Consider the following 16685-nt stretch of genomic DNA (forward strand, 5'->3'; position numbering starts at 1 on the left):
GCCAATGAAAATGGGAGATTTCCTCTCAATTTCTGGCCCGGTCAGAATATGCACCCAGAAAAAATTGAAACCTCAACCTTTACCCCCGCTACGGAAAACTAAAGCGCAAATTTTGTTTAGTTTTCTTGAAAAAGATTAATAAATTGGCAGCCAGCGGCAAGAGAGAGATCTCCTTACACTGGCAGCCAGCGGGAACGAGAGATCTCCTTACACTGGCAGCCAGCGGGAACGAGAGAGATCCTTACACTGGCAGCCAGCGGGAACGAGAGAGATCCTTACACTGGCAGCCAGCGGGAACGAGAGAGATCCTTACACTGGCAGCCAGCGGGAACGAGAGAGATCCTTACACTGGCAGCCAGCGGGAACGAGAGAGATCCTTACACTGGCAGCCAGCGGGAACGAGAGAGATCCTTACACTGGCAGCCAGCGGGAACGAGAGAGATCCTTACACTGGCAGCCAGCGGGAACGAGAGAGATCCTTACACTGGCAGCCAGCGGGAACGAGAGAGATCCTTACACTGGCAGCCAGCGGGAACGAGAGATCTCCTTACACTGGCAGCCAGCGGGAACGAGAGAGATCCTTACACTGGCAGCCAGCGGGAACGAGAGAGATCCTTACACTGGCAGCCAGCGGGAACGAGAGAGATCCTTACACTGGCAGCCAGCGGGAACGAGAGAGACCCTTACACTGGCAGCCAGCGGGAACGAGAGAGACCCTTACACTGGCAGCCAGCGGGAACAGAGAGAGATCCTTACACTGGCAGCCAGCGGGAACGAGAGAGATCCTTACACTGGCAGCCAGCGGGAACAAGAGATCCTTACACTGGCAGCCAGCGGGAACAGAGAAAGATCCTTACACTGGCAGCCAGCGGGAAGAGAGAGAGAGATCCTTACACTGGTGGTCAGCGGGAAGAATGCCCGCCTTACAGACAGCAAATACATTCATTGGGGTCACCATTTTATTATCTGCAAGTTGGAAACCGATCACTGCTGAAGAAACCCTTGGCAATCTCTTATTTTTCACATAAACGTACAGTAAAACCTTGGTTTGAGTGTAACTTGGTTTAAAAGCGTTGTGCAAGACGAGCAAAATGTTCTAATAAATTTTGCCTTGATATAAGAGTAGCGTCATGTCACAACGGAGAAAGAAAGAAAGAAAGACTCCAAGCATAGCAATATGGTTACATTTAACGAAGGTACAACATTTAGCAACTTATTGCTACACTTAGAGGCTCCTCTCTTCTATACCCTGTAAAAAAAAAATGCTTTGATATACAAGTGTTTTGGATTACAAGCATTTTTCTGGAACGAATTATGCGCGCAAACCAAGGTTTCACTGTAGTTGAAAAAGACTGGATTATACACTGTAGTTGCAATACAGAAGAGCCGTCAGCGGGTGGCACTGCAGTTCAGGTGATTCCAGAGACAAAGGCGGGCCCCCCCCAGCAGGTGTCATATTGTTGTTACACTCTATGACCTCACATCCTGCCCTCCTGAAGAGTTCTTCTTCACCAGAGAAAGGCAGGACCCCCCCCCCCCCCAGCTCTCCCCTCCCCCTGGGCCATTCTCAGTGCTGATCAAAACTCCCCCCCCCACCATCGAAACAAACAGGCAGGAGAGTCACCGGGAGCAGATCCAGAAAAATCCCCGCAAGGGAGATACGATGAGTAATAAGAGGATGTGATAAAGATTTTAGAGATCTACTGGACAGCAGAAAGACGCTGCAAGCATTCAAAACATTGTATCGGGATCATACGAAGGAGGAAGACGCGCTGTACAAGTCACAGTTCAAGGGAAAAAAACGTTACTTTGTTGCAACGTTCTCTATGAAATGTCACATTATAATTCTGCTCACAAAGCTTTATTTACACATCCAATCCATGTACAGCGAGAGGCCAACAGCCACAGAGTCATTCACACCAAATCAGACTTTAAAATCACAAGACTTCACTTGAAGTCGCCCAATTTCCGGTGCGAATCGGAAGACGTCTCTGCGACTTCACGCACAGAAGTCTATGGAAGTCTCGCCTGAACATGCAAAAAGTAGCGCAGGAACTGCTTTCAAAAACTGACGCGACTCTAAATGAAGTCGCACCTATTTGACCGCTTCCATTGCGGACTGCAGGGCGCGACTTGTCATGCGATTTGAACGATAACCCCCATAGCAAATATGTAAAGACTTCTATGTTTGGGGTGCGACTTGTCATGCGACTGATGTCCAAAGTCACGTGACAAACTGCTCGAATGGACAGCATGCAAGCCGGTCCACTGGCATTTTCAGAAGAATGGCGGCTATGGGGGGGGGGGGGGGGGCCCTGTAAGCATAACGACAGAGCCAAACCAGGGGGTTACACACGGGCCGTACACCGGCAAGGCGGCCCCTCACACGGGCCGTACACCGGCAAGGCGGCCCCTCACACGGGCCGTACACCGGCAAGGCGGCCCCTCACACGGGCCGTACACCGGCAAGGCGGCCCCTCACACGGGCCGTACACCGGGAAGAACAAGGATTTAGGAACATTACTTCTCTCCTGCCCCAGATACCAATGGAGACTGACAGGAAGCCAGGGGGAATTTCTACAACTCGTACGCAAGCAGAGTGTGAAGAAAGGGTACAGCGAGTCTCCAGTATTTGCTGCTTCCTGTGTCCCCCTCTCACTTCCTGGGTTGGGGGTGTAACCTCACACTCTGCGTCTCAGGGGGGATGTCACCTCTCACTTTGTAAGGCCGAGGACAGAGAGCCGACTGGGGCCCCCCTGTAAGCACGAGGACAGGGGGCCCACCCCTGTAAGCACGAGCGCGGACGGGGGTGCCCACTCCTGTAAACACAAGCGAGGACAGGGGGGGGGTGCCCACTCCTGTGTGAGTGAGGACGGGGCGCCCCTGTAAGTATGAGCGAGGACGGAGGGCCCCCGCGTAACTACGAGCGAGGACGGAGGGCCCCCGCGTAACTACGAGCGAGGACGGAGGGGCCCCGCGTAACTACGAGCGAGGACGGAGGGGCCCCGCGTAACTACGAGCGAGGACGGAGGGGGCCCCCGCGTAACTACGAGCGAGGACGGAGGGGGCCCCCGCGTAACTACGAGCGAGGACGGAGGGGGCCCCCGCGTAACTACGAGCGAGGACAGAGGGGGCCCCCGCGTAACTACGAGCGAGGACAGAGGGGGCCCCCGCGTAACTACGAGCGAGGACAGAGGGGGCCCCCGCGTAACTACGAGCGAGGACAGAGGGGGCCCCCGCGTAACTACGAGCGAGGACAGAGGGGGCCCCCGCGTAACTACGAGCGAGGACAGAGGGGGCCCCCGCGTAACTACGAGCGAGGACAGAGGGGGCCCCCGCGTAACTACGAGCGAGGACAGAGGGGGCCCCCGCGTAACTACGAGCGAGGACAGAGGGGGCCCCCGCGTAACTACGAGCGAGGACAGAGGGGGCCCCCGCGTAACTACGAGCGAGGACAGAGGGGCCCCCGCGTAACTACGAGCGAGGGCCCCCGCGTAACTACGAGCGTGGGCCCCCGCGCAACTACGAGCGTGGGCCCCCGCGCAACTACGAGCGAGGACAGAGGGGCCCCCGCGTAACTACGAGCGAGGACAGAGGGGCCCCCGCGTAACTACGAGCGAGGGCCCCCGCGTAACTACGAGCGAGGGCCCCCGCGTAACTACGAGCGAGGGCCCCCGCGTAACTACGAGCGAGGGCCCCCGCGTAACTACGAGCGTGGGCCCCCGCGTAACTACGAGCGTGGGCCCCCGCGTAACTACGAGCGTGGGCCCCCGCGTAACTACGAGCGAGGGCCCCCGCGTAACTACGAGCGACGACGGAGGGCCCTGTATATCCAAGGACAGGGGTTTCATTTTGAAGCAGTGAATACCTGGGGAGGGGGATTCCCACTTCCTGTATTAAGACACAAGAGGAAGTGAGAGGAAATCCCCTTTTAGTTGTCATGGAAACAGTTGTCCCCACTTGAAAACCGCCCCCAATCCCCCTCTAATCCCGAGAGGAATGTTGTATTTCCCCCTCACCCACACGCACTAGTAAACACCCTCCAGGGGCTCCGCCCGCTCCTGAGGGCCCCGGTGTGGGTGGGTGATAGTTGTGTACGAAGTCTCCCCGCACTCACCTGCCATGTAGAACACACACAGGACGGTCACCCAGCCCCTCTCCGCCGCCATCTCTCCTCTCTACTCCTCCTCAGGTGACTCCGCCAGGTGCGCCCAAAACTCCCCGCGCGTCCCCGTGCGCGCTCACACTGCCCCGACCCCGCCCTCTCACAGTGCACGCCTCCTTCCGGCCACCTGCGGCGCCCCTGTGTAACCCCCTCACCTCCGCTGTGCAGCCTCAGCCCCTCCCCGGCCAATCACAGGTGCCGGGGGGTCACATGACCTGGAAAGTTCCACACAGCTCTACCTGGGGGGACACGCCCTCTTTAGTTTTTAACCCTTTCATCCCTGTATGGCATCCATCCAGGGGGTCACATTTCCACCTGTACTTCCGGTTTATCCAGTAACTTTGTCCTTATTCATAGTATTCAAAACTTTACTTTTTTTTTTGGAGAGAGTGAGGGAGGGACAGATTTTTTTGTCACCTGTGTCCCTTTGGGGAGATTTCCCTTCACTTCCTGTCCCATAGCCAAACCGGAAGTGAAAGAAAATCCCTGCAAAGTGAGTTGTCACCAGAACTAGTGTCCCCATTGGAAGATTTCCCCCTCTATTCCTGTTCTGGTGACAACCCAAACTTTAGAAATTTTCTTCCACTCGCCGGGATATTGTCAATCAAGACAACGAGAGAGGATAAATCTCCCTGACAGGGACGCAGACAGCAATAAGAACCCGGCAGGGGGTATAATCCCTCTCCACCATATCAAACATTAAAACGAGTTAATTATTCAAGGACCACAGAACCCCTCCCTCTATGCGATCAGTTACTTTGGAGTTACATGGACTACCAAACTCCCCCCCCCCCCTTTCCATATTGTCACTATTCACATTGGCCCAGATTCAAAGAGCAATTGCGCCTGTGTAACCATAGTTACGCAGCGCAATTGCTTACTTGCCCCGGCGTAACGACTTCTCCTGATTCAGGAACCTCGTTACGCCGACTACAGCCTAAGATATGCGCGGCATAAGGCTCTTATGCCCGCATATCTTAGGCTGCATTCTTGCGATGGCCGCTAGGTGGCGTTCCCGTTGTGCTCAGCGTATAGTATGCAAATTGCATACTAACGCCGATTCACAACGTTACGCGAGCCCTGCGTACGCAGTTTACGTTGTTTGCGTACGGCGTTTTTTTTTGCGTAAGGCTGCCCCTTCTATAGCAGGGGCAGCCAATGCTTAAGGATACCCGTCGTTCCCGCGTCGCGAAATTAGAAATTTACGTCGTTTGCGTAAGTGAATCGTGAATGGCGCTGGACGCCATTCACGTTCACTTTGAAGCAAATGACGTCCTTGCGACGTCATTTGCCGCAATGCACGTCGGGAAAGTTTCCCGACGGAGCATGCGCACTACGCTCGGCGCGGGAACGCGCCTAGTTTAAATGATTCCCGCCCCCTACGGGATCATTTAAATTGCGCACGCTTACGCCGGGCATTTTGCCGGAGCGCCCCTCTTGCAATTTACGGAGCTACTGCTCCGTGAATCGAGGGTAGCGCAGAAAATTTGCGGGGGCGCAGGGCAAAAACGGTGCCCTGCGCCTACGTAAAAAATGCGCATATCTTACTGAATCTACCCCACTGTTCCCAGCTGTCCCCATGGACCAAGGAACCCCTCCCAATGTTATCAGTTACATTGTTCCCAGCTCTCTCTCTCTATGAACTACAGAACCCCTCCCATCCTACTATCAATTACATTGTTATCATTTCCATTGTTTTAAGCTATTATGATGTACTAAATCTGAGGTCTACAGAACCCCTTCCACGTGTTGGGTGGATGGACGGACACACGGATGGACGGACAGGTGGATGGATTGATGTGTAGGTGGATGACTGGATGGACAGACTGATAGACTGAGGGGTGGATAGATGGATGATTGGAAAAATGGATGGATGGACGGACACACGGATGGATCAACAGGGGGTGGATTAATGTATAGGGGCAGGGCAGCCATATTACAAATTTTGGGGGCCCCCCCGGAGCAGAGAATGGGGGGGGGGGTGACGGGAAAAAAAACAAGTGTAATCTGGGGACCATCGGGCCCCTTACAGGTGTAATGCGAATAAATAAATAAATAAATAAAAAAGGGAGGGGGCCAGTCGGGCCTGTAAGGGGCCCTGGGGACCATCGGACCCCTTACAGGTGTAATGCAAAAAAATAAATAAATAAAAAAGGGAGGGGGCCTGTAAGGGGCTCTGGGGACCATCGGGTCCCTTATAGGTGTAATGCAAAAATAAAAAAAGGGAGGGGGGCTAGCCGGGCCTGTAAGGGGCCCTGGTGACCATCGGGCCCCTTACAGGTGTAATGCAAAAAAAAATGGGAGGGGGGCCAGCCGGGCCTGTAAGGGGCCCTGGTGACCATCGGACCCCTTACAGGTGTAATAAAAAAAAAAAAAAGGGAGGGGGCCAGCCGGGCCTGTAAGGGACCCTGGTGACCATCGGACCCCTTACAGGTGTAATGCAAAAAAATAAATAAATAAAATTAAAAAGGGAGGGGGCCTGTAAGGGGCTCTGGGGACCATCGGGTCCCTTATAGGTGTAATGCAAAAAAAAGGGAGGGGGGCTGGCTGGGCCTGTAAAGGACCCTGGTGACCATCGGACCCCTTACAGGTGTAATGCAAAAAAAAAAAAAAAGGGAGGGGGCCTGTAAGGGGCTCTGGGGACCATCGGGCCCCTTACAGGTGTAATGAAAAAAAAAAATGGGAGGGGGGCTAGCTGGGCCTGTAAAGGACCCTGGTGACCATCGGACCCCTTACAGGTGTAATGCAAAAAAAAAAAAAAAAAAAAAAGGGAGGGGGCCTGTAAGGGGCTCTGGGGACCATCGGGTCCCTTATAGGTGTAATGCAAAAAAAAAAAAAAAAAGGGGGGGGGGGCTGGCTGGGCCTGTAAAGGGCCCTTGGGCCCCTTACAGGTGTAATGCTAAATAAAAATAGGAGGGGGGCTAGCCGGGCCTGTAAAGGACCCTGGTGACCATCGGACCCCTTACAGGTGTAATGCAAAAAAATAAAAAAGGGAGGGGGCCTGTAAGGAGCTCTGGGGACCATCGGGCCCCTTACAGGTGTAATGCAAAAAAAAAGGGGAGGGGGGCCAGCCGGGCCTGTAAGGGGCTCTGGGGACCATCGGGTCCCTTATAGGTGTAATGCAAAAAAAAAAAAAAAAAATGGAAGGGGGGCTGGCTGGGCCTGTAAGGGGCCCTGGTGACTATCGGACCCCTTACAGGTGTAATGCAAAAAAAAAAAAAAAAAAAAGGGAGGGGGCCTGTAAGGGGCGCTGGGGACCATCGGACCCCTTACAGGTGTAATGCAAAAAAAAAACAAAAAAAAACGGGAGGGGGGCTGGCTGGGCCTGTAAAGGGCCCATGGGCCCCTTACAGGTGTAATGCAAAAAAAAAAATGGGAGGGGGGCCAGCCGGGCCTGTAAGGGGCCCTGGTGACTATCGGACCCCTTACAGGTGTAATGCAAAAAAATAAATAAATAAAATAAAAAAGGGAGGGGGCCTGTAAGGGGCTCTAAGGTGTAATGCAAAAAAACAAACAGGGAGGGGGTTGGCTGGGCCTGTAAAGGTAAGTGGATGGATGGAGATACTGACGCTGCATTACAGAACACCACAACGCAGGAAGACGCATCACCAGGCGCTGTAGTGCACCGTGTCAGAATAAAGGGTCAGCTCTGGGTTTTGCGGCATCAGCAGCCCATTCATAACAAATGTGCTGCCCTAACCCAACGTATGATAACACACAGCTGCATACCGTGTGTGGGGGAACCCCCCCGGCCCCCCCCCGCAGAGCACCCCAAAGTAATGAGGAGTTCCTCCATGTAGTCCAGAATTCCTCTAATCTCCGGCCGGTCGGGATCTCTGACAATACACCGTGTGAGATCTTCTGCACACATGTCCGGCTGGTCCCATCTGTATCTGTCACTGCTGGGGACATGTCACGTATATGGTGTCCCCGAAACAAAGGAGGAGATTATCTGAGCCTGTGAGTCACAAACATTACTCATTGTTAGGACCATGCAGCGAGCGCATCATCAATGTATAATCCCCGTCCCCCTTCACAAGGAGCCCTTGTCCCTTCCTACATACAGGCATCTGAAGGGGATCTGATGACATCTCTGGGGGGCATCAAGTTAAAGGCCAGCTCCAGTCTTCTATCTTCATACAGGGTCTTCTATCTGTATACAGGGTCTACTATCTACATACAGGGTCTTCTATCCGTATACAGGGTCTACTATCTACATACAGGGTCTACTATCCGTATACAGGGTCTTCTATCTTCATACAGGGTCTTCTATCCGCATACAGGGTCTACTATCCGTATACAGGGTCTTCTATCTACATACAGGGTCTTCTATACGTATACAGGGTCTTCTATCTTCATACAGGGTCTACTATCTACATACAGGGTCTACTATCTACATACAGGGTCTTCTATCCGTATAGAGGGTCTACTATCTACATACAGGGTCTTCTATCCACATACAGGGTCTACTATCTTCATACAGGGTCTTCTATCCGTACACAGGGTCTACTATCTGTATACAGGGTCTTCTATCCGTATACAGGGTCTTCTATCCGTATACAGGGTCTTCTATCCACATACAGGGTCTTCTATCCGTATACAGGGTCTTCTATCTACATACAGGGTCTTCTATCTACATACAGGGTCTTCTATCCACATACAGGGTCTACTATCCGTATACAGGGTCTACTATCCGTATACAGGGTCTTCTATCTACATACAGGGTCTTCTATCTACATACAGGGTCTTCTATCTACATACAGGGTCTTCTATCCACATACATGGTCTAGTATCTACATACAGGGTCTTCTATCCACATACAGGGTCTTCTATCCACATACAGGGTCTACTATCCGTATACAGGGTCTACTATCCGTATACAGGGTCTTCTATCTACATACAGGGTCTTCTATCTACATACAGGGTCTTCTATCTACATACAGGGTCTTCTATCTACATACAGGGTCTTCTATTCACATACAGGGTCTTCTATCCACATACAGGGTCTTCTATCCACATACAGGGTCTTATATCCTCATGCAGGGTCTTCTATCTACATACAGGGTCTTCTATCTACATACAGGGTCTTCTATCTGCATACAGGGTCTTCTATCCGTATACAGGGTCTTCTATCCGTATACAGGGTCTAGTATCTACATACAGGGTCTTCTATCTACATACAGGGTCTTCTATCTGCATACAGGGTCTTCTATCCGCATACAGGGGAGGATCTGAGGATGACCCTTTTGTAAGGAGGACTCTGATGGGGACCCTGATGTAAGGGGGACTCTGATGGGGACCCTGATGTAAGGGGGAATCTGATGGGACACTGATATAAGGGGGGACTCTGATGGGGACCCTGATGTAAGGGGGACTCTGATGGGACCCTGATGCAAGGGGTAATCTGAGGGGGACCCCGATGTAAGGAGGACTCCGATTAGGACCCCGATGTAAGGAGGACACTGATGGGGACCTTGATGTAAGGGAAGACTCTGATAAGGACTGTGATGTAAGGGTGAATTTTATGGGACCCTGATGTAAGGGAGAATCTAATAGGGACCCTAATGTAAAAGGGACTCTGATGGGGACCCTGATGTAAGGGGGGCTCTGAGGGAACCCTCATGTAAGGGGGAATCTTTTGGTGACCCTGATGTAAGGAGGACTCTGATGGGAACCCTGATGTAAGAGGGCCTCTGATGGGGATCCTGATGTAAGAGGAACTCTGATGGGGACCCTGATGTAAGGAGGACTCTGATGGGAACCACGATGTAAGGAGGACTCTGATGGGGACCCTGATGTAGGGGGGACTTTGATAGGGACTTTGATGTAAGGTGGACTCTATTATAAGGAGGACTCTGATGTAAGGGGGTCTCTGATTGGGACACTGATGTAAGGGGGATTATGATAGTGACTTTGATGTAAGGGGGACTCTGATATAAGGGGGGTCTCTGATGCAAGGTGGCTTTGATGGGGACTGACTCTGATTTGGGGGGAGGACTCGAGTTTATTTGAAATGTCTTTGCTTTGTGTTACTGAAGTTTATTCTCTGTTGGTATAAATCATGGGGCAGATCCACGAAGCAGTTACGCTGGCGTATCTATTGATACGCCGCGTAACTTCTAGTTTGCTCCGGCGTATCTTTGTATTGTATCCACAAAACAAGATACGCCTGAAGCTGGGCTAGATCCGACTGACGTACGTCTTAGTACGCCGTCAGATCTTAGGTGCATATTTACGCTGGCCGCTAGGTGGCATTTTCGTCGATTTCCGCGTCGAGCATGCAAATTAGCTAGATACGGCGATCCACAAACGTACGTCCGGCCGGCACAATTTTTTACGTCGTTTCCGTAAGGCTTTTTTCGGCGTATAGTTACCCCTGCTATATGAGGCGTATCCTATGTTAAGTATGGCCGTTGTTCCCGCGTCGAAATTTGAAAATTTTACGTCGTTTGCGTAAGTCGTTCGCGAATAGGGCTTTGCGTAGAATGACGTTCACGTCGTAAGCATTGGCTTGTTGCGGGTTAATTTCGAGCATGCGCACTGGGATACCCCCACGGACAGCGCATGCGCCGTTGAGAAAAAACGTAATTTACGTCAGGTCAAGACGCATTAACATAAAACACGCCCCCATCTCACCCATTTGAATTGGGCGCCCTTACGCCGAAACAGATAAACTATGCACACCTTCTTTGAGAATACGGGAAATACGCTGTAAGTTACGGCGGCGTAGTGTATCTGAGATACACTATGCCGGCCGGAAAGAAGCGCCGGGCTTCGTGGATCTGGCCCCCATATGTTTATGATTACAGAACAAACAGAAAAACAAAATGTAAAAAAACTGTGAATCTGAGCCCCCTGATTGGTCGCTCCTCCTGCTCCTCGCGCCTCACTCTGATCACTCCATCAATGAGACATAATCAATGACCAGGGAGATCAGAGAGGGAATATCACATCGCCTGGGTCCAGGTGGAGATCCTAACCTATAGAACGTTTTATATCTCACACATCTGATTAACCCCTTCCAGCCCAGGAACCCCCCCCCCCCCCCGAGCCTCCATGGATCCAGTGTGGGCTCAACAATGGCCTTCTTGTCATGGAGGCCCGGGGCTCGGTCCACCGGGACAATCTGAGTGCTCTGTGGGCTATTTGTCCTTTGTCCCCCCCCCCCCCCCGAGGGTGGTATCACTTGGTACTGTTAGTGTGTGCACCAGGAGTGACACACACAGCATCGCCACATTCATCCCAGAGGAGATGACAAGCCTTCCTGCCTGAACTTTGGTAAGTGTTTAGGATAAAAGAAACTATTTTGGGGAGATTCAATTTTTTTTAATCACTTTTTTTTTAATGACATGCCGCCAGCGATATAAATCTTTATAGTGCCGCATGAGGGGGGGATTGGGTTGGAGAGCAAAAGTAGAGATCAATTATTATCTGGGCAGATTTGAACAGCTGTGGAGATATTAAATCATGTATTATAATAATTATTATTATTATTATTATTATTATTATTATTATTATTATTATTATTATCATCATTATCATGATTATTGGTATCATGGATGGTGCCCAAAAATGTAAATTTGCTCCAATAGCAGTTTCCTGAGAAACAGAATTGTATGGATGTATTATGTATGGACTTGGTTCTTTGACAATCTCCAGGTATTATTAATCATTTTTCAAATATGATACAAAATGCAAATATATGAGAGTTCTTCATAAAGTTTCCACACTTTTTTAAACTCTATAATAATATATATATATAAGTGCCGAAAACTTTTTTAAGACCCCTCTTGTGTATATATATCTATATCTATATATATAGATAGATATATATATATATATATATATATATAGATATATATATATCTATATATATATATATATATATATATATATATATATATATATATATATATCTATATATATATATATATATATATATATATATATATCTATATATATATATCTATATATGTATATATAGATATATATATATATATATATATATATATATATATATATATATATATATATATGTATATATATATATATATATATATATGTATATATATAGATATATATATATAGATCTATCTATCTATCTATCTATCTATCTATCTATCTATCTATCTATATATATATATATATATATATATATATATATATAAAACACAAACACATATTTATCATTTATTTCCCCCATATATATTTGTATTTTTTTAAAACCTTTTATTAGTTTGTATTAGTGTTTTATTTTTTTGGGCAAAAGCTATTTTTTCCCATGTAAAACAAGATCAGAGTTTTGTAAAAAAAAAAAAAAGATCTTTTCTTTTACATTTTGGCTTCACCCTGCTTTTGTTTGGTAATCAGAAATTGAAAATCAATATATATATATATATATATATAATTAGTACAACATTTTTACACTTTTAAACTTTTTTAAAACTTTTTATCACTTTTATTGGTGTTTTATTTTAGATAAGGGATGTTGTCGCTGAAAGCAATTCTTTCACCTGTCACATGTAAAGTAAAATCATGGTTTGTAGGATTTGCTTTTACATTTTGGCCTCATCTTGCTGTTGTTGAGTAATCAGAAATGGAAAATCATTTTGCAACACTGTATATATACAGGTATATAATGTGTTTTTATCTATATATATATATATATATATATATATATATGGCTGGATTCAGAAACGAGATACGACGGCGTATCTCCTGATACGACGTTGTATCTCTGAGTGCGGGCCGTCGTATCTATGCGCCTGATTCATAGAATCAGTTACGCATAGATCTCCCTAAGATCCGACTGGTGTAATTGTCTTACACCGTCGTATCTTAGGCTGCAATATTTACGCTGACTGCTAGGGGCGCTTCCCTAGACTTCCGTGTAGAATATGCAAATTAGGTAGTTACGCCGATTCAGAAACCAACGTCCGCCCGGCGCATTTTTTTTACGTCGTTTGCGTTAGGCTTTTTCCGGTGTAAAGTTACCCCTGCTATATGAGGGGTATATGCGGCGTATCCTATGTTAAGTATGGCCGTCGTTCCCGCGCCGAGTTTTGAAAATTTTACGTCGTTTGCGTAACTCGTTCGCGAATAGGGCTTTGCGTAAGCTACGTTCACGTCGATACCAATGAGGCTTTGCGGCGTAATTTCGAGCATGCGCACTGGGATTTTTTCACGAACGGCGCATGCGCCGTTCACAAAAAACTTCAAATACGCGGGGTCAAGTCAAATTTAAATAAAACACGCCCCCAACATCCCCATATGAATTAGGTGGGCTTACGCCATCGTAAATAAGGGCGCAAGTCCTTTCTGAATATGGAACTTGCGCCCAAAATTACGGCGGCGTAATGTATCGGAGATACGTTACGCCGGCAAATAGATAGAGCATTCTATCTGAATCCAGCCCATAGTATATATATAATATATATATTTCTTTACTTTATTTATTTTTGTGGTTTTTAATATACAGTAGTACCTTGGAATAAAAGCATAATCCGTTCCAGAAGCATGCTTGTAATCCAAAGCACTTGTAAATCAAAGCGCGTTTCCCCATAGGAATCAATGGAAACTCAGATAATTAGTTCCAATGTCACTGGCACTGCTAGCAGGGCCGCCATCAGGGGGGTACAGGCATTACACCTGTAAGGGGCCCGGAGGTCCCCAGGGGCCCGGATGGAAACCCCCCTTAAAAAAAAAAAAAACTTTTTTTTTAGAGGTCCGGAGGTCCCCAGGGGCCCGGAGGCCCCGGATGGCAACCCCCCTTTTTTATTTATTTTTTATAAAGAAAAATATTTTTTATATATATTTTTATTTTATTTTTTAATAAAGAGCCATTTTTTTTTTAGAGGTCCGGAGGTCCCCATATATATATATATATTATTATTATTATTATTATTATTATTATTATTATTATTAAAGGGCCCCGGATGGCAACCCCCCTTTTTTTATAAAAAATATATATTTTTTTTTATATATATTTTTTTATATATATATTTTTTTTCTTTATATATATTTTTATATATATATATATATATATTATTAAAGGGCTCAGAGGTCCCCAGGGCCCCGTGTGTGGCAAACCCCCCCTTTTTTTTAATAAATGTTTATTTTTTTATTTTTGTTTATATATATATATATATATATATATATATATATATATATATTTTTTTTTTTTTATTATTATTAAAGGGCCCTGGATGGCAACCCCCCTTTTTTTTCATAAATGTTTATTTTTAATTTTATATATATATATATATATATATATATATATATATATATATATATATATATATATATATTATTAAAGGGCCCAGAGGTCCTGGATGGCAACCCCCCTTTTTTGCAATTTCTTTATATATATATATATATATATATATACACACACATACATTTTTATATATATATATATATATATATATATATATTATTAAAGGGCCCAGAGGTCCCCAGGGCCCCAGATGGCAACCCCCTTTTTTTTAAAAAAAATATATATTTTTTTATATATATTCGGATGGCTATATTTTTTTCTTTATTTCTTCGTTTTTTGTCTAAAGGCCCCCCCCCCGCTTCTCAATCCGCGGCAGCCCCCCCCCACGCTTCTCAATTTATGGCGGCAGCACCCCCCCCCCCCGGTTCTCTGCTCCAGGGGGCCCATGCCTGAAGCTGTGTAAGGGGCCCCATAATTCCTGATGGCGGCCCTGACTGCTAGTGTATGCAGTACCACATGTGGCCAGAGGTGGGGGGGGGGGTGCCATAGACACTTGGAAATGGAGTGTGTCTGAGTGTCTCCGAAAGGCTCCAAGCTTCATCGGCGCCCCCCCTACCTCTGGCCACATGCGGTACTGCATACCCCAGAGGCTTGAATCCTGCAAGACAACGCTTGCAAATCGAGTCAGGATTTAAAAACAGCTCGTATTGCGAAACGCTCGTAAACCGCGTCACTCGCAATCAGAGGTTTTACTGTAGATATATTACTTTGTTTTTATTACTGTTCTATTATAGTGAAGGGATGCTGTTGCTGATAGCAATTCTTTCACCTGTCCCAAGCAAGTTCACGGGTCGTAGGGTTTGCTTTTACATTTAGGCCTCACCTTGCCGTTGTCAAGTAGTGGAAAATCAATGTGCATTCTGCTGTAATGTCCAGCCATGTATGGGATGGAAGCTCTGGACACTAATGATTCACAAAACACACATATGTATTTATTATCTCTGTTTAAGGTTTAAGGTTATTCCTGATGAAATCACCTCCCTTATCAGATTTGTGAACTGTCATTTGCCCATGCGCGGTTTTTCTTGTGATAGATGACCTTCTAAGTTTAGAAACGTTGCCTGACTTTATTACTAATAAATGTTCCATTAACTTTTTAACGTCTTTATGGTTTGTACAGTAAAAGGAGGAAAAATAAGTAAATAACCAATCAGAATTCTCTCCTTGCAATGTTTTAATTAATGAGCTCATGACAGGTCACCTTGAATTTTATTCTTGTGATATCTGCTTTAAGCATCAGCCTAGGTCACGTGTGCACCCAACACCTTTGCAGCATTCAGGTTGCATTATAGCATGCTGCCCGGTGCTCTGCAGTGGAGGAACAATGCGGAAATAGAACTCCAGCCAAAGGTCGTAGAGCAGGAATGGATTAGAAATGTTGTCGGATTTTTATTGCCATCGGTGTCCCCACAGGAAAGATTTTCCCTCACTTCCTGTCCCGGTGACACCCAGAGAGTTGCCAGGAGTACTTCCTGTTTCTGCCCTCTGGTGGACATCTTTCACGCAGTCCTATAAAACATGCAACAGAGAATCAAGGACACCATCCAGTGGATTCTTAGAAATAATGGGCCAGATTCACAAAAGGGATACGACGGCGTTTCTCCTGATACGCCGTCGTATCTCTGTTTCTATCTATGCGACTGATTCATAGAATCAGTTACGCATAGATATCCCTAAGATCCGACAGGTGTAATAGTTTTACACTGTCGGATCTTAGGATGCAGTACCGCGGCCGCCGATGGGGGGAGTTCGCGTCGTAAACAAGCGTCGGGTATGCAAATTAGGAGTTACGGCGGATCCACGACGGTTTTTCGCGTTCGCTACGTCGCCGCTAGTCTAGTTTCCCGTCGCAAAGTTACACTTTTGTTTTGGTGCCTTAACTTTAGTGTATTGCTGTCTAAAGTATGGCCGTCGTTCCCGCGTCGAAATTCAAAATTTAACGTCGTTTGCTTAAGCGGTCCGGGAATACGGAAGTACGCTACGTGTGTCGCCGTTCAAAAAAATGACGTCACGGCGCGCAAAGCACGGCGGGAGTTAGGAAACGGAGCATGCGCAGTAGGTCTGGCGCGGGAGCGCGCCTAATTTAAATGGCACACGCCCATTTGAATTGGCCCGCCTTGCGCCGGAGGCCGCGGGCGTAGTTTTCATCGCAAGTACTTGGCGAATCAGGCACTTGCGATGAAAAATTGCGGCGGTGTAACTTATCTAGGATCTGGCCCAATATGTTGATTTTGTTATGTTTTA

General features: G+C 47.3%; 2 protein-coding genes across 4 annotated transcripts in view; one reads left to right on the forward strand and one right to left on the reverse strand.

Moving 5' to 3' along the window:
* Positions 1-4252, reverse strand: part of LSR (lipolysis stimulated lipoprotein receptor) — a 31954-nt gene extending 27702 nt beyond the window's left edge. The window contains exon 1 of one of the 2 annotated variants that reach the window (XM_040327200.1): positions 4118-4252. In XM_040327200.1, the coding sequence (XP_040183134.1) occupies positions 4118-4169 (52 nt within the window). In that variant the 5' untranslated portion in view covers positions 4170-4252. The remainder of the gene's footprint in view (positions 1-4117) is intronic. The other variant, XM_040327201.1, reaches the window with a different exon arrangement.
* A 7112-nt stretch (positions 4253-11364) lies between these two features.
* Positions 11365-16685, forward strand: part of MAG (myelin associated glycoprotein) — a 105221-nt gene continuing 99900 nt past the window's right edge. Inside the window, exon 1 of one of the 2 annotated variants that reach the window (XM_040327203.1) lies at positions 11365-11443. The gene's annotated coding sequence lies outside the window, so the exon portion shown is untranslated. The remainder of the gene's footprint in view (positions 11444-16685) is intronic. The other variant, XM_040327205.1, reaches the window with a different exon arrangement.

This window comes from Rana temporaria, chromosome 10 (genome assembly GCF_905171775.1).
Source record: "Rana temporaria chromosome 10, aRanTem1.1, whole genome shotgun sequence".
Lineage (NCBI taxonomy): Eukaryota > Metazoa > Chordata > Amphibia > Anura > Ranidae > Rana > Rana temporaria.